Genomic DNA, 23,366 nt, shown 5'->3' with positions numbered 1-23,366 from the left:
GCTCTGGTTAGATAGGAGGTCCTCTGGCTCTGGTTAGATCGGAAGTCCTCTGGCTCTGGTTAGATGGGAGGTCCTCTGGCTCCGGTTAGATCGGAAGTCCTCTGGCTCTGGTTAGATGGGAGGTCCTCTGGCTCCGGTTAGATGGGAGGTCCTCTGGCTCTGGTTAGATGGGAGGTCCTCTGGCTCTGGTTAGATGGGAGGTCCTCTGGCTCTGGTTAGATCGGAAGTCCTCTGGCTCTGGTTAGATGGGAGGTCCTCTGGCTCTGATTAGATAGGAGTTCCTCTGGCTCTGGTTAGATGGGAGGTCCTCTGGCTCTGGTTAGATGGGAGGTCCTCTGGCTCTGGTTAGATGGGAGGTCCTCTGGCTCTGGTTAGATGGGAGGTCCTCTGGCTCTGGTTAGATGGGAGGTCCTCTGGCTCCGGTTAGATGGGAGGTCCTCTGGCTCCGGTTAGATGGGAGGTCCTCTGGCTCTGGTTAGATGGGAGGTCCTCTGGCTCTGGTTAGATGGGAGGTCCTCTGGCTCTGGTTAGATAGGAGGTCCTCTGGCTCTGGTTAGATCGGAAGTCCTCTGGCTCTGGTTAGATGGGAGGTCCTCTGGCTCTGGTTAGATGGGAGGTCCTCTGGCTCTGGTTAGATGGGAAGTCCTCTGGCTCTGGTTAGATGGGAGGTCCTCTGGCTCTGGTTAGATGGGAGGTCCTCTGGCTCCGGTTAGATGGGAGGTCCTCTGGCTCCGGTTAGATGGGAGGTCCTCTGGCTCTGGTTAGATGGGAGGTCCTCTGGCTCCGGTTAGATGGGAGGTCCTCTGGCTCCGGTTAGATCGGAAGTCCTCTGGCTCTGGTTAGATGGGAGGTCCTCTGGCTCCGGTTAGATCGGAAGTCCTCTGGCTCTGGTTAGATGGGAGGTCCTCTGGCTCCGGTTAGATGGGAGGTCCTCTGGCTCTGGTTAGATGGGAGGTCCTCTGGCTCTGGTTAGATGGGAGGTCCTCTGGCTCTGGTTAGATGGGAGGTCCTCTGGCTCTGGTTAGATCGGAAGTCCTCTGGCTCTGGTTAGATGGGAGGTCCTCTGGCTCTGATTAGATAGGAGTTCCTCTGGCTCCGGTTAGATGGGAGGTCCTCTGGCTCTGGTTAGATGGGAGGTCCTCTGGCTCCGGTTAGATGGGAGGTCCTCTGGCTCTGGTTAGACGGGAGGTCCTCTGGCTCTGGTTAGATGGGAGGTCCTCTGGCTCTGGTTAGATGGGAGATCCTCTGGCTCTGGTTAGATCGGAAGTCCTCTGGCTCCGGTTAGATGGGAGGTCCTCTGGCTCCGGTTAGATGGGAGGTCCTCTGGCTCTGGTTAGACGGGAGGTCCTCTGGCTCTGGTTAGATGGGAGGTCCTCTGGCTCTGGTTAGATGGGAGGTCCTCTGGCTCTGGTTAGATGGGAGGTCCTCTGGCTCTGGTTAGATGGGAGGTCCTCTGGCTCTGGTTAGATGGGAGGTCCTCTGGCTCTGGTTAGATCGGAAGTCCTCTGGCTCTGGTTAGATGGGAGGTCCTCTGGCTCTGATTAGATAGGAGTTCCTCTGGCTCTGGTTAGATGGGAGGTCCTCTGGCTCTGGTTAGATGGGAGGTCCTCTGGCTCTGGTTAGATGGGAGGTCCTCTGGCTCTGGTTAGATGGGAGGTCCTCTGGCTCCGGTTAGATGGGAGGTCCTCTGGCTCCGGTTAGATGGGAGGTCCTCTGGCTCTGGTTAGATGGGAGGTCCTCTGGCTCTGGTTAGATGGGAGGTCCTCTGGCTCTGGTTAGACGGGAGGTCCTCTGGCTCTGGTTAGATGGGAGGTCCTCTGGCTCCGGTTAGATGGGAGGTCCTCTGGCTCCGGTTAGATGGGAGGTCCTCTGGCTCCGGTTAGATCGGAAGTCCTCTGGCTCTGGTTAGATGGGAGGTCCTCTGGCTCCGGTTAGATGGGAGGTCCTCTGGCTCCGGTTAGATGGGAGGTCCTCTGGCTCCGGTTAGATGGGAGGTCCTCTGGCTCCGGTTAGATGGGAGGTCCTCTGGCTCCGGTTAGATGGGAGGTCCTCTGGCTCTGGTTAGATGGGAGGTCCTCTGGCTCTGGTTAGATGGGAGGTCCTCTGGCTCTGGTTAGATGGGAGGTCCTCTGGCTCTGATTAGATGGGAGTTCCTCTGGCTCTGGTTAGATGGGAGGTCCTCTGGCTCTGGTTAGATGGGAGGTCCTCTGGCTCTGGTTAGATGGGAGGTCCTCTGGCTCTGGTTAGATCGGAGGTCCTCTGGCTCTGGTTAGATGGTAGGTCCTCTGGCTCTGGTTAGATGGGAGGTCCTCTGGCTCTGGTTAGATCGGAGGTCCTCTGGCTCTGGTTAGATGGGAGGTCCTCTGGTTCTGGTTAGATGGGAGGTCCTCTGGCTCTGGTTAGATGGGAGGTCCTCTGGCTCTAATTAGATAGGAGGTCCTCTGGCTCTGGTTAGATGGGAGGTCCTCTGGCTCTGGTTAGATGGGAGGTCCTCTGGCTCTGGTTAGATGGGAGGTCCTCTGGCTCTGGTTAGATAGGAGGTCCTCTGGCTCTGGTTAGATCGGAAGTCCTCTGGCTCTGGTTAGATGGGAGGTCCTCTGGCTCTGGTTAGATGGGAGGTCCTCTGGCTCTGGTTAGATGGGAGGTCCTCTGGCTCCGGTTAGATGGGAGGTCCTCTGGCTCCGGTTAGATGGGAGGTCCTCTGGCTCTGGTTAGATGGGAGGTCCTCTGGCTCCGGTTAGATGGGAGGTCCTCTGGCTCTGGTTAGATGGGAGGTCCTCTGGCTCTGGTTAGATCGGAAGTCCTCTGGCTCTGGTTAGATGGGAGGTCCTCTGGCTCTGGTTAGATGGGAGGTCCTCTGGCTCTGGTTAGATCGGAAGTCCTCTGGCTCTGGTTAGATGGGAGGTCCTCTGGCTCTGGTTAGACGGGAGGTCCTCTGGCTCTGGTTAGATGGGAGGTCCTCTGGCTCTGGTTAGATCGGAAGTCCTCTGGCTCTGGTTAGATGGGAGGTCCTCTGGCTCTGGTTAGACGGGAGGTCCTCTGGCTCTGGTTAGATGGGAGGTCCTCTGGCTCTGGTTAGATGGGAGGTCCTCTGGCTCTGGTTAGATGGGAGGTCCTCTGGCTCTGATTAGATGGGAGGTCCTCTGGCTCTGGTTAGATGGGAGGTCCTCTGGCTCCGGTTAGATGGGAGGTCCTCTGGCTCCGGTTAGATGGGAGGTCCTCTGGCTCTGGTTAGATAGGAGGTCCTCTGGTTCTGGTTAGATGGGAGGTGCTCTGGCTCTGGTTAGATGGGAGGTCCTCTGGCTCTGGTTAGATGGGTGGTCCTCTGGCTCTGGTTAGATGGGAGGTCCTCTGGCTCTGGTTAGATGGGAGGTGCTCTGGCTCTGGTTAGATGGGAGGTCCTCTGGCTCTGGTTAGATGGGAGGTCCTCTGGCTCTGGTTAGATAGGAGGTCCTCTGGCTCTGGTTAGATCGGAAGTCCTCTGGCTCTGGTTAGATGGGAGGTCCTCTGGCTCTGGTTAGATGGGAGGTCCTCTGGCTCTGGTTAGATGGGAGGTCCTCTGGCTCTGGTTAGATGGGAGGTCCTCTGGCTGTGGTTAGATAGGAGGTCCTCTGGCTCTGGTTAGATCGGAAGTCCTCTGGCTCTGGTTAGATGGGAGGTCCTCTGGCTCCGGTTAGATGGGAGGTCCTCTGGCTCTGGTTAGATGGGAGGTCCTCTGGCTCTGGTTAGATGGGAGGTCCTCTGGCTCTGGTTAGATAGGAGGTCCTCTGGCTCTGGTTAGATCGGAAGTCCTCTGGCTCTGGTTAGATGGGAGGTCCTCTGGCTCTGGTTAGATGGGAGGTCCTCTGGCTCTGGTTAGATGGGAAGTCCTCTGGCTCTGGTTAGATGGGAGGTCCTCTGGCTCTGGTTAGATGGGAGGTCCTCTGGCTCCGGTTAGATGGGAGGTCCTCTGGCTCCGGTTAGATGGGAGGTCCTCTGGCTCTGGTTAGATGGGAGGTCCTCTGGCTCCGGTTAGATGGGAGGTCCTCTGGCTCCGGTTAGATCGGAAGTCCTCTGGCTCTGGTTAGATGGGAGGTCCTCTGGCTCCGGTTAGATCGGAAGTCCTCTGGCTCTGGTTAGATGGGAGGTCCTCTGGCTCCGGTTAGATGGGAGGTCCTCTGGCTCTGGTTAGATGGGAGGTCCTCTGGCTCTGGTTAGATGGGAGGTCCTCTGGCTCTGGTTAGATGGGAGGTCCTCTGGCTCTGGTTAGATCGGAAGTCCTCTGGCTCTGGTTAGATGGGAGGTCCTCTGGCTCTGATTAGATAGGAGTTCCTCTGGCTCTGGTTAGATGGGAGGTCCTCTGGCTCTGGTTAGATGGGAGGTCCTCTGGCTCCGGTTAGATGGGAGGTCCTCTGGCTCTGGTTAGACGGGAGGTCCTCTGGCTCTGGTTAGATGGGAGGTCCTCTGGCTCTGGTTAGATGGGAGGTCCTCTGGCTCTGGTTAGATCGGAAGTCCTCTGGCTCTGGTTAGATGGGAGGTCCTCTGGCTCCGGTTAGATGGGAGGTCCTCTGGCTCTGGTTAGACGGGAGGTCCTCTGGCTCTGGTTAGATGGGAGGTCCTCTGGCTCTGGTTAGATGGGAGGTCCTCTGGCTCTGGTTAGATGGGAGGTCCTCTGGCTCTGGTTAGATGGGAGGTCCTCTGGCTCTGGTTAGATGGGAGGTCCTCTGGCTCTGGTTAGATCGGAAGTCCTCTGGCTCTGGTTAGATGGGAGGTCCTCTGGCTCTGATTAGATAGGAGTTCCTCTGGCTCTGGTTAGATGGGAGGTCCTCTGGCTTTGGTTAGATGGGAGGTCCTCTGGCTCTGGTTAGATGGGAGGTCCTCTGGCTCTGGTTAGATGGGAGGTCCTCTGGCTCTGGTTAGATGGGAGGTCCTCTGGCTCTGGTTAGATGGGAGGTCCTCTGGCTCTGGTTAGATGGGAGGTCCTCTGGCTCCGGTTAGATGGGAGGTCCTCTGGCTCTGGTTAGATGGGAGGTCCTCTGGCTCTGGTTAGATGGGAGGTCCTCTGGCTCTGGTTAGACGGGAGGTCCTCTGGCTCTGGTTAGATGGGAGGTCCTCTGGCTCTGGTTAGATGGGAGGTCCTCTGGCTCCGGTTAGATGGGAGGTCCTCTGGCTCCGGTTAGATCGGAAGTCCTCTGGCTCTGGTTAGATGGGAGGTCCTCTGGCTCTGGTTAGATGGGAGGTCCTCTGGCTCCGGTTAGATGGGAGGTCCTCTGGCTCTGGTTAGATGGGAGGTCCTCTGGCTCCGGTTAGATGGGTGGTCCTCTGGCTCCGGTTAGATGGGAGGTCCTCTGGCTCTGGTTAGATGGGAGGTCCTCTGGCTCTGGTTAGATGGGAGGTCCTCTGGCTCTGGTTAGATGGGAGGTCCTCTGGCTCTGATTAGATAGGAGTTCCTCTGGCTCTGGTTAGATGGGAGGTCCTCTGGCTCTGGTTAGATGGGAGGTCCTCTGGCTCTGGTTAGATGGGAGGTCCTCTGGCTCTGGTTAGATCGGAGGTCCTCTGGCTCTGGTTAGATGGTAGGTCCTCTGGCTCTGGTTAGATGGGAGGTCCTCTGGCTCTGGTTAGATCGGAGGTCCTCTGGCTCTGGTTAGATGGGAGGTCCTTTGGTTCTGGTTAGATGGGAGGTCCTCTGGCTCTGGTTAGATGGGAGGTCCTCTGGCTCTAATTAGATAGGAGGTCCTCTGGCTCTGGTTAGATGGGAGGTCCTCTGGCTCTGGTTAGATGGGAGGTCCTCTGGCTCTGGTTAGATGGGAGGTCCTCTGGCTCTGGTTAGATAGGAGGTCCTCTGGCTCTGGTTAGATCGGAAGTCCTCTGGCTCTGGTTAGATGGGAGGTCCTCTGGCTCTGGTTAGATGGGAGGTCCTCTGGCTCTGGTTAGATGGGAGGTCCTCTGGCTCTGGTTAGATGGGAGGTCCTCTGGCTCCGGTTAGATGGGAGGTCCTCTGGCTCCGGTTAGATGGGAGGTCCTCTGGCTCTGGTTAGATGGGAGGTCCTCTGGCTCCGGTTAGATGGGAGGTCCTCTGGCTCTGGTTAGATGGGAGGTCCTCTGGCTCTGGTTAGATCGGAAGTCCTCTGGCTCTGGTTAGATGGGAGGTCCTCTGGCTCTGGTTAGATGGGAGGTCCTCTGGCTCTGGTTAGATCGGAAGTCCTCTGGCTCTGGTTAGATGGGAGGTCCTCTGGCTCTGGTTAGACGGGAGGTCCTCTGGCTCTGGTTAGATGGGAGGTCCTCTGGCTCTGGTTAGATCGGAAGTCCTCTGGCTCTGGTTAGATGGGAGGTCCTCTGGCTCTGGTTAGACGGGAGGTCCTCTGGCTCTGGTTAGATGGGAGGTCCTCTGGCTCTGGTTAGATGGGAGGTCCTCTGGCTCTGGTTAGATGGGAGGTCCTCTGGCTCTGATTAGATGGGAGGTCCTCTGGCTCTGGTTAGATGGGAGGTCCTCTGGCTCCGGTTAGATGGGAGGTCCTCTGGCTCCGGTTAGATGGGAGGTCCTCTGGCTCTGGTTAGATAGGAGGTCCTCTGGTTCTGGTTAGATGGGAGGTGCTCTGGCTCTGGTTAGATGGGAGGTCCTCTGGCTCTGGTTAGATGGGTGGTCCTCTGGCTCTGGTTAGATGGGAGGTCCTCTGGCTCTGGTTAGATGGGAGGTGCTCTGGCTCTGGTTAGATGGGAGGTCCTCTGGCTCTGGTTAGATGGGAGGTCCTCTGGCTCTGGTTAGATAGGAGGTCCTCTGGCTCTGGTTAGATCGGAAGTCCTCTGGCTCTGGTTAGATGGGAGGTCCTCTGGCTCTGGTTAGATGGGAGGTCCTCTGGCTCTGGTTAGATGGGAGGTCCTCTGGCTCTGGTTAGATGGGAGGTGCTCTGGCTCTGGTTAGATGGGAGGTCCTCTGGCTCTGGTTAGATGGGAGGTCCTCTGGCTCTGGTTAGATAGGAGGTCCTCTGGCTCTGGTTAGATCGGAAGTCCTCTGGCTCTGGTTAGATGGGAGGTCCTCTGGCTCTGGTTAGATGGGAGGTGCTCTGGCTCTGGTTAGATGGGAGGTCCTCTGGCTCTGGTTAGATGGGAGGTCCTCTGGCTCTGGTTAGATAGGAGGTCCTCTGGCTCTGGTTAGATCGGAAGTCCTCTGGCTCTGGTTAGATGGGAGGTCCTCTGGCTCTGGTTAGATGGGAGGTCCTCTGGCTCTGGTTAGATGGGAGGTCCTCTGGCTCTGGTTAGATGGGAGGTGCTCTGGCTCTGGTTAGATGGGAGGTCCTCTGGCTCTGGTTAGATGGGAGGTCCTCTGGCTCTGGTTAGATAGGAGGTCCTCTGGCTCTGGTTAGATCGGAAGTCCTCTGGCTCTGGTTAGATGGGAGGTCCTCTGGCTCTGGTTAGATGGGAGGTCCTCTGGCTCTGATTAGATAGGAGGTCCTCTGGCTCTGGTTAGATGGGAGGTCCTCTGGCTCTGGTTAGATGGGAGGTCCTCTGGCTCCGGTTAGATGGGAGGTCCTCTGGCTCTGATTAGATAGGAGGTCCTCTGGCTCTGGTTAGATGGGAGGTCCTCTGGCTCTGGTTACATGGGAGGTCCTCTGGCTCCGGTTAGATGGGAGGTCCTCTGGCTCTGGTTAGATGGGAGGTCCTCTGGCTCTGGTTAGATGGGAGGTCCTCTGGCTCTGGTTAGACGGGAGGTCCTCTGGCTCTGGTTAGATAGGAGGTCCTCTGGCTCTGGTTAGATGGGAGGTCCTCTGGCTCTGGTTAGATAGGAGGTCCTTTGGTTCTGGTTAGATGGGAGGTCCTCTGGCTCTGGTTAGATGGGAGGTCCTCTGGCTCTGGTTAGATGGGAGGTCCTCTGGCTCTGGTTAGATAGGAGGTCCTTTGGTTCTGGTTAGATGGGAGGTCCTCTGGCTCTGGTTAGATGGGAGGTCCTCTGGCTCTGGTTAGATGGGAGGTCCTCTGGCTCTGGTTAGATAGGAGGTCCTCTGGCTCTGGTTAGATGGGAGGTCCTCTGGCTCTGGTTAGATGGGAGGTCCTCTGGCTCTGGTTAGATGGGAGGTCCTCTGGCTCTGGTTAGATGGGAGGTCCTCTGGCTCTGGTTAGATGGGAGGTCCTCTGGCTCTGGTTAGATGGGAGGTCCTCTGGCTCTGGTTAGATGGGAGGTCCTCTGGCTCTGGTCAGATGGGAGGTCCTCTGGCTCTGGTCAGATGGGAAGTCCTCTGGCTCTGGTCAGATGGGAGGTCCTCTGGCTCTGGTCAGATGGGAGGTCCTCTGGCTCTGGTTAGATGGGAAGTCCTCTGGCTCTGGTCAGATGGGAGGTCCTCTGGCTCTGGTCAGATGGGAGGTCCTCTGGCTCTGGTTAGATGGGAGGTCCTCTGGCTCTGGTTAGATGGGTGGTCCTCTGGCTCTGGTTAGATGGGAGGTCCTCTGGCTCTGGTTAGATCGGAGGTCCTCTGGCTCTAGTTAGATCCGAGGTCCTCTGGCTCTAGTGTTTAATGAGGGTCACCTGGAGAACTCATTAAACATAATGAACAGAGGCTCTTGGGTGTAGGCTGTGCTCAGAAGCAGTGTGTCTGGTACAGAAAGGGAAGACCCTGTGCCTGCCCCCAGGAAGCTACACTCTAGCAGGGAGAGAGATGTAAGTCCAGACCAGCCCTGTGACTGGCACAATGCCAGGATGCTGGGGGAGCACATGGACTCCAGCCATGGGTGGTACCCTGGGGGAATTGGGGTGGGAGAGGTGGGGACGGGCCAGCTGAGTGCTGCTGGAGGCAGCTTGCTGGAGAGCAGCTGGCGGGCAGGGATGAGGTGCAGGGTGGTTCCGGCAGAGGTGTCTGCGAGGAGAGCAAGGGAGCCCACATGCTCCAGGTGGCTCAGTGTTTCAAGAACACGCTGCGCGTTTGTGAGGAGAGTTGGGAGCACGAGTCTGGAGAGGTAGGAGAGGCCCCATGTGCCCTGCGAAGCCTTCTGCTGAGGAGCCACAGAGAGATCCGGAGCAAGGGGAATCCTGATATGTCCACCTACCTGCCATTTGAACCCTGGCACAGGTCAACCCCAGCACATTAGGTCTTCCCTCTGCTCTGCCACTCAAACAGCCGGCAGCTCTGAAATAGCTCGTGCTTCCTGCGTTTCAAACTCCTGGGCTGGAGTCAGAGCCTGGGGCAGGGTGCCCTCCAGGCTGCAGTGACCATGGAGTCCTGGGTTAGGTGGGGTGACCACAGCCTGTTTTGCTCAGGAAAATCTGATTTACCTTGTTTTCTGGATGTACAATTAGTATCATTGACCTCACTCTCAAAATGATCCTGCTTTGGTGGATGAATGACCAGGACAGCCCACCTGCAGGGTGACCTATGGCGGCCCTTGTGGGTGAACACAGAGGCGCCAACCGCATACGTAACCCAGAGCTTTTTTGGTCATTGCTCGGTTTGTAAAAGTACCACGAAACCTCTGGTTCATGAAAAACAGAAAGTTGGTTTATTTGCTTCTTGAGTGTAAGATGTTAGTGCTCTTACCTCCAGATGGTAAAGGAGAATCGGAAAAAAGGGTGGGAAGAGAAGAACAAGGAGGAGGCAGGCAATGAAATGGAAGCATTTCAAGGCATCGTGGCTTAGCTGCGGATTCTGTCGCTTCCCCTAGGTGATTTCACGTTTTCTTTTTACTTCATCTCATAATGTTTCACTAGGGAATGAAATAAAATGGTATCAGATTTATGGTTACTTTATCTTTCTTTCTTTCTTTGTCTAGATTTTATTTGCAACAGATGACTTTTTTGCTCCTGCAGAAAACCTCATAAAGGTATTGTAAATTGGCATTCTGCAATGTAAAGGGTTGATATAGAGAAATCTATGCCGCCCTGTTATTAAAATCTCCCTGTATATTTGGGATGGAGTCATGTGATGTGCACTGGCAAATTAGCATATTAGAATGTTAGAAAGACATGCAAATCAGCATGAACTCATGCCAAAACATAGCAGAGACAGGGATCTGAGCAAGTAATTTGGGACTGCATTGTTTCATGGGGAAAATTCTGAGGTCCTCAAATACTGCTCTTCTGGGTAAGGTGAATTTCATCATTTGTGTTGGGAAGAAAATGGATCTATGTCTTGAATTTTCTGGGAAATGTTTTACCTGCCTAATTATAAAAGTGCAGGACAGCTTATTAAAAAAATAGAGAAAATGCTGACGAACATAGGGAAGAAATGGCGGCCCTGCTGGCGTCCTGCTCCTCCGTCATACCCAGCGTGGAGATGCGAACTCTTGTGCGTGGAGAGACAAACACAGGTGCACATTGAGCTAATGCCCACGTACAGCATGCATGACTGGCCTCCACTGTGGGCAGCGGCCATCTGGTTACCCTGGTGAAATGGTTGGTCTCTGTCTAGGCAGGACCTGGCTGGGTCCAGAGCAAGCTGAAGTATGGCCCTGAGAAGGCACCTTACAGTGTTAACTTACCTATTCCCCAGGAGAAAGTGAAAATAAAATGAGAAAGGGCAACATGAATTAACTTTTTCTAGGTCACACAGTTACTAAATGCCAAAGCTCTTACCATTTTACCACAGGTCCGGTCTTTGAAACACTGAAATGCATGTCTACCTTCACCTAGTTGTTCCACAGATTTACATTGTTTGCACAAGTGGGCAAAAAAATAGGTAGAAAACATTCATTCTGGTATTGTTTGGAGAGGAGATAACCAACCTAAGTGTTCATTGATTGATAGGGAACTAAAGAAATTATAGCTCTTCCAGATATGGACTATTATGTGGCTACTAGAATGAGGTAGGCCTGGCACTGTGGCTCACACCTGTAATCCCAGCACTTTGGGAAGCCAAGGCAGGAGGATCACTTGAGCCTAGGAGTTTGGGACCAGCCTGGGCAACAGAGCAAGACCCCATTTCTGAAAATAAAAAAAATTATCCAGGCATGGCTATGTGTACCTGCAGTCCCCGCTACTCAGAAGGCTGAGCTGGGAGGATTGCTTGAGCCCAAGACGTCAAGGTTGCAGTGAGCCATCATCATGCCACTGCACTCCAGCCTGGGTGACAGAGTAAGACCCTGTCAAAAAAAAAAAAAAAAAGCAAGCTTTCCATTCACTGGCAACAAGAGAGATCCATGTATATTTTATGAGTGTAAAACAGAGTTTGAAGGCACACACATCAAACAGTGAGATGTGATTATCTGTGAAGAGAGAGGTGGGCTTGGAAATGGGGTGGGAGAGAGGGTAGGGCACTATTTCTTAGATTTTATACTTGAGCATATATATGTATATACACACACACACATATAAACACACACATACATATGTGTATATATAGTCACGCTATAACATCACATGAGACACATATATTTCTCCTTTTTGAAAAAAATAACATTACAGATAAATGTAAAGTTCACCTTTCACCTCCAACTTGAGTGCCAGTCCCCGCCCTCCCTTTCCACCATTCACACTGTTGTAGGATGGGAAAATACTTTAGTCTGTTGGGGCTGCTGAAACAAAATACTGCAGATGGGTGGTGGCTTAAACACAGTGATTTCTCGAAGTTCTGGGGGCTGGAAGTCTGAGACTGAGCCTGAGACAGTGGCAGCTCCAGCATCTGGTGAGGGCCCTCTTGGGATGGCCGCCTGCCGGTGATACCCTCAGGTGACAGAGAAGAGAGGGGAAACAGGCCATCTCCCGCCTCCTCCCGCATGGGCACTCATCCCATCATGGGGGCTCCACCCTTGTGACCTAATCACCTCCCAAAGTCCTCATCTCCGAATACCATCACTCTGGGGATTAGGTTTCAACATACAAATTTTGGTGGGGGACAAACATTCAGTCTGTTGCAGAGAATTCTTCTAATGTATTTTATACACTTAAATACACATATATTTGTAAATATATAAGATATTTTGTATTCTAAATTTATATACATATTTTCACAAAGCACTTAACATTCTGCACACTTTTTTTGGTGGGGGTGGGGCAGGATCTCGCTGTGATCAGGCTGTCAGGCTGGGGTGCAGTGGCGCGGTCATGGCTCACTGCAGCCTCGACTTCCTGGGCACAAGCGATCCTCCTGCCTCACTGGGACTACAGGCATACTCCACTGTGCCCAGCTAATTTTTAAATTTTTTGTAGAGATGAGGTCTCTAGCTCCTGGGCTCAAGCAGTCCTCCTGCCTTGGCCTCCCAAATGGCTGGGATTACAGGCGTGAGCCACCGTGCCCGGCCCTAAACCTGCTTTTCTCACTGCATGTTTGTGAATTCCATTGGTGCTGATGTGTGTAGACCCAGGCCACCCTCTTAGCTGCTGAATAATAACTGTCCATGTCATCGTGGTCCATTTTATGGCCCCCTTTCCTTGTTGATGCACATTTAGGTTGATGACATTTTGCACGTATTGAAAACATCCTTGTACAAGTGTGTGCACATGTGTCGGTTTATCCCTGGGACCAGTCCTTGGTTTTACTCTCTCTCTCTCTCTTTTTTTTTTTTTTTGAGACACAGTCTCACTCTGTTGCCCAGGCTGGAGTGCAGTGGCATGATCTCGGCTCACCACAACCTCCATCTCCTGGGTTCAAGTGATTCTCCTGCCTCAGCCTCCCAAGTAGCTGGGACTACAGGCACCCGCCACCACGCCCAGCTAATTTTTGTATTTTTAGTAGAGAGGGGGTTTCACCATGTTGGCCAGGCTGGTCTCGAACTCCTGACCTCAGGTGATCTGCCCTCCTTGGCCTCCCAAAGTGCTGGGATTACAGGTGTGAGCCACCGCACCTGACTAGTTTTTCTCTTTTTTTAAGGAACACATCTGTCATCACATGGCATGAGCCAGTTTTACAACAGGGCTGTTTTCCTGCCACTGGTTCAGTAGCGTGTGTCCCCAACTTCCCTGACGCCGTTCAGTATCAGTCCAATCACAACAGCAGCAGTAGCAGCAACACACCTGAAACAATCAACCTAGCCCCAAAACTAAACACCAAAAAGTTTGGGGCCTTGGAGGTCTGGGGTTTTAGTGGGAGGTGTACCTCCTTCTCTCCTTCTGGGTTCAGAGCAGAGTTTTGCAATTCCTGATGAGTAATGGAAAGGCTGGAGTGTGTGCTGTCTTTAAGATGTGATTTGATTGTAATAACATTCAAAATACCATCAACTTTCATGTATAACGCTAAACACTGGGCACTTACTATGTGCCAGGCACATTTAAGGTTGACAACAGCCGGAGGTGGTCAGTAGCGCGATGGCTGTTTGCCTTTGACAGAGGAGGAGCACTGAGGCACAGGAAGGTGGGTACCGTTGGCCACGGGTTCCCTGCCTGGGAGGCTGGGCAGGTTGGCACACCAGGGAGTCTGGCGGGATCCCTGGTTGGCGTCTCATGCATCAGCTTCCATCAGAGCATCCCCCCCGCCCTGGGCCCTGCTACCCCTAGTCCCTTCCTCTGCTCCTGCCTGGGGAGATTCCCTAAGCAGTAACGTAAGATCCTCCTTGCACGACTTGATGGAAACAGGGAAAGTATCCCCATGCTGGGCCAGCACAACGATTTCTGAGCATCCACGCTATTCGAGGGTCTTTCATGTCGGCTATTCCAGCTTCATGACACTCCTGCAAGGATGCTGTATCCTCCTCGTTCTGGAAGATGAAGAAGTGCGCTCAGCTGTCTAAGGAGGCTGTGTGGGGCATCAGAGACCACGCATTTCCTCAGGGGGTTGCAGAGTGTGCTGTGTGGGTTCACCTGGACCCTGAGCGTCCAGCCTACTCTTCCTATGACTTTGGGTGAATTCCTTATTGAATAATCTACCTGGCCTGCTTGGAAATCTGACCAGCCTCTGTCACTTTAATACCCATGTACGTTGCTGTTGGGAATTGCATTTGTGCGGCCCACAGAGTGCCTGGTGATGTGGTTGTACCTGCTGCTATCCGTGGTCAATTCTGTGTGCTGAGGCCCACAAAGAAGTCACATTTCTTTCTCTGAAGATGATAAAAGCGGAGGCATCTCTCAATCTGGAAGGGGCTAGCTGGGCATGAAGGTGGTGGCAGAGGCTCCCCTAGACCCTGGTTTGCACCGTTCCTCTGGCACTGTGGGACAGAAGTGGACTTGCTGGAGGCCAGGAGATCACATGAATGTTAATGATCACCTTGTTGTGGTCTTTGCCCTAGAGTGACAGCCCGTGCTTCAAAGAGCATGAATATACGGAGTTTGGGAAATGGATGGATGGCTGGGAGACCAGGAGGAAAAGGATTCCAGGTAATAACAACGGTTCGCTCATCGCAGTGCAGCTGACACTGCAAAGTTAAAAACGCAGGCTGTGGCAAAGCCAGTGTCCGTTTTGGGTCAGCTTTAACATGGGGCCCTGGAATGCTCTGTAATCTTGGATGTCCTTATCTGAACATCAGGCTCTAAGTCAGGAAGGGGCGGCGTGAGCCCGGGTCACTGACGTCCCACCAGGCACAAAGGGTGAGAAGCATGTTGTTGGGAAAATGAAAACCCTGGTGAGGTCTGCGGTTGGAAAAAAGAGTGGATTCTCACTGAGCAATGTGGCAGGCATTAGGCAGCGTGCATCTTCTGGGTCCTTACTACAGTCCTCTGGAGTAGGTCTCTTTATCCCCGTTTAACCGCCATGGAAACAGATTCCTGGACTCAGCCCAGGGCACACTGCTAGCAAGATAAGCTGGGGACTGGGCCAGGGTCTGTCCTCAACACTGTACCCGCTGTCTTTTACGATTTTATGCAATTTTTATTCATTGCTATTACTCAGTCTCAATCAAAATATACCTTTTGAAGTTAAAGAAAAGCAAACAAATCCAGGCATTAGGTTGATAATTGGATTTTTACTTGCCAGTATCTCAAGTATTACAGAAATATTCGATATTTCTAGTTTTCTAACTTTCTACAGTACTTGAAGCAGTATTAGTTTCTAACAAATCTGGACATTTTAAGGTGAGTTAATATCTGGCAGTAAATAACCAAGAACTCAATAGTGGCAGACTTGACTTCAAGACTCTGAAGGCTTTGGTAGATGCAGGCAGGTGTCTGACCAGTGGTGGGGCTGGAGGCTGGAGGGTGCTGTGTCAGTTCCTGAGCTTGAGAGGACAATGAACACAGTGTCTGCAGGAGAACCAGCTCTGCTTACTACCTGCTGAGCTTGGTGAGGTGCTTTCTACATCGCACACTCAGTCTAAGCTTTATGGAAGCTAATGGCATCCCTAATTTACAGTTGAGAAAATGAGATTCTCTACTGTAAGAGGTAAATAATTTGCCAAGGACAGTCATAGGAAATGATCCATTTGGAACCAGAATCAGGACTTCCTGGATCCCAGCCTGTGCATTTTCTCTTCTGGCTAGAACTGAGGATTTTCGTTGGGAAATGGTGGTCACATGTGGCCAGGTTATGAGAGATCCTACAGTCATGTTAGCTAAGAACTGCCCTGAACAGTTTTTTCTGTGATGGACGGAAGTGGCCCCTGCTGTGGGTCAGGTGCGTGTGGGGTGCACTGCCTCGCATGCAGCATCTGCTGTGTTGGCCCTAACGAGACTGCTCTCGTCCTCTGTGTTGCGCAGGTCATGACTGGTGTGTCCTCAGGCTGGGGATCCAAGGAGTCATCCGGGGCTTCGACGTGGACGTTTCTTACTTCACGGGAGATTATGCTCCTCGAGTGTCCATTCAAGCAGCAAACTTGGAAGAAGGTGCGTTAGGAACCACTGTCCCCAAAATGAGAATTATGGGTCACATGGCTCCTCTGGCCAGCCACACCCCCACAACTGCTCACTTTCCCTACCACCCAGACAGCTTCAGGGGCTTGACTAAGGCTACTTTACTGTAACGGGGCTGTAGGACCAGGACTCCTAGTAGAGCGCTCTGTGGTTTTTGATTTGTGGCTTAAGAGTGTTAACAGCCAGATATAGATTTTATCATTCCCACGGTCCTTCAGCTTCATGCAGAGGCAGGCCGTCATCCCTGGAATGTGGGTGAGCAGGTTGCTGGGTGGGCGGGAGGGAGTGGGTTGTGCCTCAGATGACCCGGGTGATGTGGACCCAGGTCTGGGACAGCTGTGGGGTGAGCAGCACCAGCCCTGCTTTGGGCTGTCCCAGTGTGTGTGATGGGGCAGCTGCTATGGCATTTTAGGCAAGGGTTCCTATCTGCATCTTGGAATGCTGGACCTATGAATCCTGCAGGCTTTATAAATGAGACATATTCTGTGAAAGGGCCATATACAAAGAGCAGACCTCAGGTGCCGAAGAAGCCAAGAAACCAAAGAAAGAGGCTGACAAATCCAGTTTGTTGGTAACGGGTATTTTATGGGGGGAACTTACGGACAGAAGCGTGGCCTTGGGCAGCAGCAAGATGGGTAAATCTCTGCACTGTTACTGCCCGGACTCAGGGCTCACATGCTGTAGGGAAAGGGTCTGTGTGCTCCAGCGGGACAACTGAAGGCAGCCTCCAGAACAGGGAAGAGGGCTGTGTGCGTCACAGCCTCTAATTTGTGCGATAACATCAAGGTTGACATGTTCTGGACTAAGGACAGTAAATCAAGTTGGAATCAGGACGTGTTCACAGGATTGAGGCTAATCAGACATTGACATGGCAGATTCGCATCCAAGATGGAGTCACTTTGTCTCCACAGACCTGTATTTTTATTCCTTTGATACCATCTGATGTTGACTTTAGCATTAAATTAAAAAAATGTACAATTATGTGTGTGTTTATACATGTACTTAGGGAAGATAAGTCAATGTGGGTTGGCAAGTTTACACTGAACATGCTATGTGCACAGCACTGCATGAGGCTCTGTGGACATGAACGGGCCCTGCTCCCTGAAGATGGCTGGGGCACCTGAACAGGAAATGATGCTACAAGAGATGCTACTCTAAAAGCGGAAATGACCAGTGACAAACGAGTAAGATTGTTTCGGCAAGCCCCTCAACTGCCCATGAGTGCTTCTATTTCTGAATTGCCCCAGTATCAATTCTAAGGATGCCACTGGGAGAGGTGGTTTTTCTGGAATTGACCTTGTAATAGTCCAACTTTGAAAACTCTAGCGATGTGATAAACTTGTTGAAGTTTGAGCTAACTTGGAGATGACATTTACTGTTTGACAAGCAAATGTAGTATCAAACATCTTGTACTATTTTTTGAAATGACTGTTAATATATTAAATATTGAGGAACTTCAACAAGTGTGTCTATTACTTTGATCATTTGATACTTCAAAATATCTTTAGTGTTATTTGCAAAGCGAGAATTACCATACAAACCACCAAGAGAGTAGATTCCCTTTGATTTTGAACCCTAATCTTAATCCTGAATGGTCATTCCAACTACAGATAAACTACCAGAAATCCCAGAAAGAGGAATCAGGACAGGAGCTGCAGCCACTCCTGAGGAGTTTGAAGCCATTGCTGAGGTACATCTCCCCCAAATGAATTGGGTCTTGTCACCAGTTATTAGGAGAGTAGGGAAACTGCTCTGCACAGCTGGCTGTGCAAGGCGATTCTTTGGGACGCCCAGCCCTGATGCTCCCCACATCATTTGCTTACCCACTGTGGCCTTGCAAACGTCTCAGTGGTTCATTCAGCCTGGGAAGAGTGAGCATCATGGCCCAAAGTCTTCTCAAAGGGTTCCACCAGCACCCATCTGCAAATGGCTGCTGGCCCCGATAAGCACACATACAGAAACTGATAGTAAGCGTTTAAACACTTTTTATACCAACTTGATGTAACTTGAAGTAACTTTTGTGTGTGGAGAATTTAATAAAAGAAACGGGGGAAAAAAATAAATAGGGCTTGTGTTTTGGTACATTCTTGTTTTTTTAATGTTTATTTAGTAATAGTTTGTATTGTTTTTTACAGAAATGTTGATTCATAACAGACAGGAAAGTAAATAACAGCAACAGTAAACAGGGCCGTTAGTTTGAGAAGTGCTAACCTAGAGAAAATGGTTGCAAGGCTCAGGCCAGCAGATTTCCCCAGAGGTCATGGAGCATGGCAGTAGCCTTGGTTTTTATTTGAATGTTCACCTCACCACACCTCAAGGTGAAGACATTTGGAGGGGTCTGAGATCTTGTCCTTCATTTGCAAGCCTCTGCCACCATCACCCACTGGCTGTTTTGATCAGTGAAAACAAAACAGGCCTTTATTCTGTTTTTTATTAAACATGGGGCTTGATATGTACTATTTTTATTAAAGTGTTTCATTAGGTATCCATCATTATTTATTTATTTATTTGTTTGTTTATTTTTTGGGATGGAGTCTCGCTCTGTCGCCCAGGCTGGAGTGCAGTGGCGCGATCTTGGCTCACTGCAAGCTCCGCCTCCCGGGTTCACGCCATTCTCCTGCCTCAGCCTCCCGAGTAGCTGGGACTACAGGTGCCCGCCACCACGCCTGGCTAATTTTTTGTATTTCTAGTACAGACGGGGTTTCACCGTGTTAGCCAGGGTGGTCTCCATCTCCTGACCTTGTGATCCGCCCGCCTCGGCCTCCCAAGGTGCTGGGATTACAGGAGTGAACCACTAGGCCCGGCATCCATCATTAATTTTTATTCCAAAGTATCTCCACCCCTTAAGTGCCACAGAGGCAATAGGATGACAGAATTTATTGTTTTCAAGAGCAATTGCTGACATTTCTATATTTATTGCTAGCTAAAATCCGACGACTGGAGTTACTTGGTTCCCATGACCGCGCTTAAGCCAGGAAACCCTGCTTCCGGCCACAACTATTTTCTTGTCAATTCCCAGCAGAGATGGACTCATATCAGACTCAACATTTTCCCAGGTAATCGTGACATGGACTTATAACCAGTTCCATGGCTTATTTTATGTTGACATGTTTATAAAATATAAAATGACTTGCTCTTTCCTTCTTGGTAATTGATCTCTCTAGCATTTCAGGATTGTAATTTCTCCTTTTTATGCTCTAGAAAATTCTTGTTTTAATCCACACATCAATAGGTGGTTATTGAAAAATTATCAAGTAAATTAGGATGTGGTGGAACTAAGTTGTACTAGGTTAGATAGATCCTAACTAGATTTCACAAGTATGTTATATTAGCAGCTGAAGTGGTATGTACAAATGACTCATTTTATTTTTTAATAGCTTTATTGTGATATAATTAACATGCAGTTCACCCATTTGAGGTGTACAATCAATGATGTATAGCATATGCATAGACACGTGCAACCATCACCATACCTTTAGAACATTTTTATCACCTCAAAAAGAAACCCCATATCCTTTAGCTATCATCCCTCATCTTCCCTATCCCAAAGCAACCACTAATTTGCTTTTTGTCTTGATAGTTTTGACTATTTTGGACATTTCATATAAGTAGGAATTATATAATATTGGTCTTTTGTGTCTGACTTCTTCCACTTAGTATAATGTTTTCAAGATTCATCCATGTTGTAACATGTATTAACACTTTCTTTCTTTTTGTGTAAGGCTAATATAGGTTGAGCATCTCAAATCTGAAAGCCCCAAAATTTGAAATGTTCCCAAATCCAAAACTTTTTGAGTGCTGACATGATGCTCAAAGGAAATGCTCACTGGAATATTTCAGATTTTGGATTTGGGACACTCTACCAGTAAGTATAATGCAAATATTTAAAAAAACTGAAATCCAAACACTTCTGGTCTCAAGCATTTCAGATAAGGGATACTCAACCACTACCACATTTTGTTTACTCATTCATTAGTTGACAGACACTTGTTTCCATCTGCTGGCTATTTTGAACAATGCTGCTGTAAACATTTGCGTACAAGATTTTGTGTGGATATATGCTTTCTTTTGTTGAGTGTATGCCTAAGATTGGACTTTCTGGGTCATATGATAACTCTGTGTTTAACTGTTTGAAGAATTACTAGGCTTTTCCAAAAGTGCTGCACTATTTTACATTCTTACCAGCCACGTAAAGGAGTGCTGATTTCTCCCTGTCTTTCCCAGCACTCTCTGTCTTACTTTATGTTTGTAGTCATCCTAGTGGATGTGAGGTGGTGTCTCACTGTGGTTTTGATGTGCATTTCCCTGATGACTAATGAGGAGGAACATCTTTTTATATGTTTATTGGCCATTTGTATGTTTTATTTGGAAAAATTTCTCTTCAGATCTCTATTCACTTGTCTTAAACAAATTTCAACAGGTTTTTGGGGGAACAGGTGGTGTTTGGTTACATGGATAAGTTCTTTAGTGGTGATTTCTGAGATTTTGGTGCACCCATCACCAGAGCAGTGTACACTGTATCCAATGTGTAGCCTTTTATCCCTCACCCCCCACCCTTCCCCCATTGTATCATTCTTATGTCTTTGCATCCTAATAGCTTAGCTCCCACTTATAACTGAGAACATATGATGTTTGGTTTTCCATTCCTGAACTACTTCATTTAGAATAATGGTCTCCAACTCCATCCAGGTTGCTGTGAATGCCATTATTTCATTCCTTTTTATGGCTGCATAGTATTCCATGGTATATGTATATCTACCATATTTTCTTTTTAAAAATATTTTCAATTATGGGCACATAGTAGGTATATATATATATTTATGGGGTACATGAAATGTTTTAACACAGGCATGCAATGAATAATAATCACATCATGGAGAATGGGGTATCCATCCCCAATCCATTGTGTATATATACCACTTTTAAAATCTATTCCTCCATTAATGGGCACTTACTTTGATTTCATATTTTGGCTGTGACATTGTAAACAGTGTCACAGTAAACTTGGAAGTGCAGATATCTCTTCAATATATTGATTTACTTTCTTTTGGATATATACACAGTAGTGAGATTGCTGGATGAATCTATTGTTGTTCTATTTTTAGTTTTTTTGAGGAGTTTTCATAGTTTTCCATAGTGAGTGTACTAATTTACATTCTCACCAATAGTGTACATGGGCTTCACTTTCTCCACATCCTCGCTAGCATCCACTATTCCCCCTGTCTTTTTAAATAAAAGTGGTATTACTCTGCTCTCACATTGCTATAAAGATACTACCTGAGACTGGGTAACTTACAAACAAAAGAGGTTTAATTAACTGACAGTTCTACATGACTGGGGAGGCCTCAGGAAACTTACAATCATGGCAGAAAGAGAAGGCGAAGCAAGGCATGTCTTACATGGCAGCAGGATCGAGAGAGAGAGACAGAGAGAGAGAGAGAGACAGAGACAGACAGACAGAGAGAGACAGAGAAAGGGGGAAGAGCCACTTTTAAACATCAGATCTCACGAGAACTCCCTATCAGAAGAACAGCATGGGGAAAACCACCCCATCATCCAATCACCTCTAAGCAGGTCCCTCCCTGGACATGTGGGGATTACAATTAGAGATGAGGTTTGAGTGGGGATACAGAACCAGACCATGTCAAAAGCCATTTCAACTGAGGTGGTATGACATTTCATTGTGGTTTTGAGTTGCATTTTTCTGATGATTAGAGATGTTGAGCATTTAAAAAATATACCTGTTGCCCATTTGTATGCCTTCTTTTGAGAAATATCTATTCAGAACTTTTGCCCATTTATAAATTATTTTTTTTGCTACTGAGTTGTTAGCTATTGAGTTGTCCTTATATATTCTTGTTATTAATCCCTTCTTAGATGGATAGTTTGCAAATATATTTTTTTCCAACTCTATGGGTTGTCACTTCAGTTTGTTATTTCCTTTGACAGCAGCCTTTTAGCTTAATGTAATCCCATTTGTCTGTTTTTCCTGTTGTTGCCTGTGCTTTTGAGGTCTTACACACAAATATTTGCCAAGACCAATGTCCTAGAGCATTTCCCCAAGGTTTTCTTCTAGAATGTTCATAGTTTTAGGTCTTAGATTTAAGTTTTTCATCCATTTTGATTTCATTTTGCATAAGGTGAGAGATAGGAGTCTAGTTTCATTCTTCGGCATGCAGTTATCTAGTTTCCCCAGCACCATTTACTGAAGAGACTGTTCCCCATTGCGTGTTCTTGGTGCCTTTATTGAGAATGAGTTGGCTGTAAATGTGTTGATTTATATCTGGGTTCTCTATTGTGTTGTCTGTTTTTATGCCATAACCATTCTGATTTGGTTATATAGCTTCATAGTACATTTTGAAGTCAGGTAGTGTGATGCCTTCAGCTTTGTTTTTTTGCTTTGGTTATTCAGGGTCTTTCATTTAAATTTTACTTTTTAAAAATATTTCTGAGAAGAATATCATTGGTATTTTAATAGGGATTGAATTGAATCTGTAAATTGCTTTGGATAGTACTGTCATTTTAACAATATTAATTCTTTCAATCTAGGAGCACGGAACATCTTTCCATTTTTTCTGTGTCCTCTTCAATATATTTCATCAGTGTTTTATAGTTTTCCTTGTATAGCTCTTTCACTTCGTAGGATAAATGGATTCCTCAGTATTTTATAGTTTTTGTAGCTATTGTATATGCGATTGCCTTCTTGTTTTATTTTGTAGATTATTCACTGTTGGTGTGTATAAATGCTACTGACTTTTGTATGTTGAATTTGTATCCTGAAAATCTACTGAATTAGTTTATCAGTTCTAATAGTTTTTGGGTGGAGTCTAGGTTTTTCTAAGTATAAGATCATATTGTCTATGAAGAAGGAGAACTTCACTTCTTTCTTTTCAATTTGGATGCCATTTATTTCTCTTGCATAATTGCTCCATCCAGGACTTCCAATATTATGTTAATAAAAGCGGTGAAAGTGGGCATCCTTGTCTTGTTCCAGATCTTAGAGAAAAGGCTTTCACTTTTTGTCCATTAAGTATGATGTTACCTGTGGGTTTGTCATATGTGTCTTTTGTTATTTTGAGGTAGTTTTTTTTCTATACCCAATTTATTGAGGGTTTTTTTTTTATCATGAAGTGATGTTAAATTTTATCAAATGCTTTCCAGCATTTATCGAAATGATCATATGGTTTTTGTTCTTGGTTCAGTTAGTGATGTATCATGTTTATTGATTCATGTATGTTGAGACATGCTTGCCTTCCTGGAATGAATTCCACTTGATCATGGTGAGTGATCTGTTTATTGTGTTGTTAAATTCAGTTTGCTGGTATTTTGTTGAGGATTTTTGCATCTATGTCCATCAGTGATATTAACCTGTAGTTTTCTTTTTTTGTTGTTGTCTTTGTCTGGTTTTGGTATCAGGGTAATACTGGCCTTGTAGAATGAGTTTGGAAGTACTCCTGCTTCAATTTTCTTGAAGAGTTTGAGTAAAATTGGTATTAGTTATTCCTTTTATGTTTGGTAGAATTCAGCAGGGAAGCCATTAGGTCCTGGAATTTTCTTTAATGGGAGACTTTTTAAATTTCAGCTTTTATCTCATAATTCATTATTGGTTTATTAAGGTTTTCTATTTCTTCATGGTTCAATCTTGGTAGATTGTATGTGTCCAGAAATGTATCCATTTCTTCTAGGT

General features: G+C 48.6%; 1 protein-coding gene across 2 annotated transcripts in view; it reads left to right on the top strand.

The window, feature by feature from the left end:
- Positions 1 to 23,366, top strand: part of ALLC (allantoicase) — a 54,212-nt gene that overhangs the window by 16,007 nt on the left and 14,839 nt on the right. The window contains exons 3-8 of one of the 2 annotated variants that reach the window (XM_063789348.1): positions 9,513 to 9,630; positions 9,739 to 9,789; positions 14,125 to 14,212; positions 15,527 to 15,652; positions 17,290 to 17,369; positions 18,603 to 18,735. In XM_063789348.1, coding sequence (XP_063645418.1) covers positions 14,176 to 14,212; positions 15,527 to 15,652; positions 17,290 to 17,369; positions 18,603 to 18,735 — 376 coding nt within the window. In that variant the 5' untranslated portion in view covers positions 9,513 to 9,630; positions 9,739 to 9,789; positions 14,125 to 14,175. The remainder of the gene's footprint in view (positions 1 to 9,512; positions 9,631 to 9,738; positions 9,790 to 14,124; positions 14,213 to 15,526; positions 15,653 to 17,289; positions 17,370 to 18,602; positions 18,736 to 23,366) is intronic. The other variant, XM_525676.7, reaches the window with a different exon arrangement.

Source organism: Pan troglodytes, chromosome 12, assembly GCF_028858775.2.
Source record: "Pan troglodytes isolate AG18354 chromosome 12, NHGRI_mPanTro3-v2.0_pri, whole genome shotgun sequence".
Classification (NCBI taxonomy): Eukaryota; Metazoa; Chordata; class Mammalia; order Primates; family Hominidae; genus Pan; species Pan troglodytes.
This window is presented reverse-complemented; position numbering and strand designations above follow the sequence as displayed.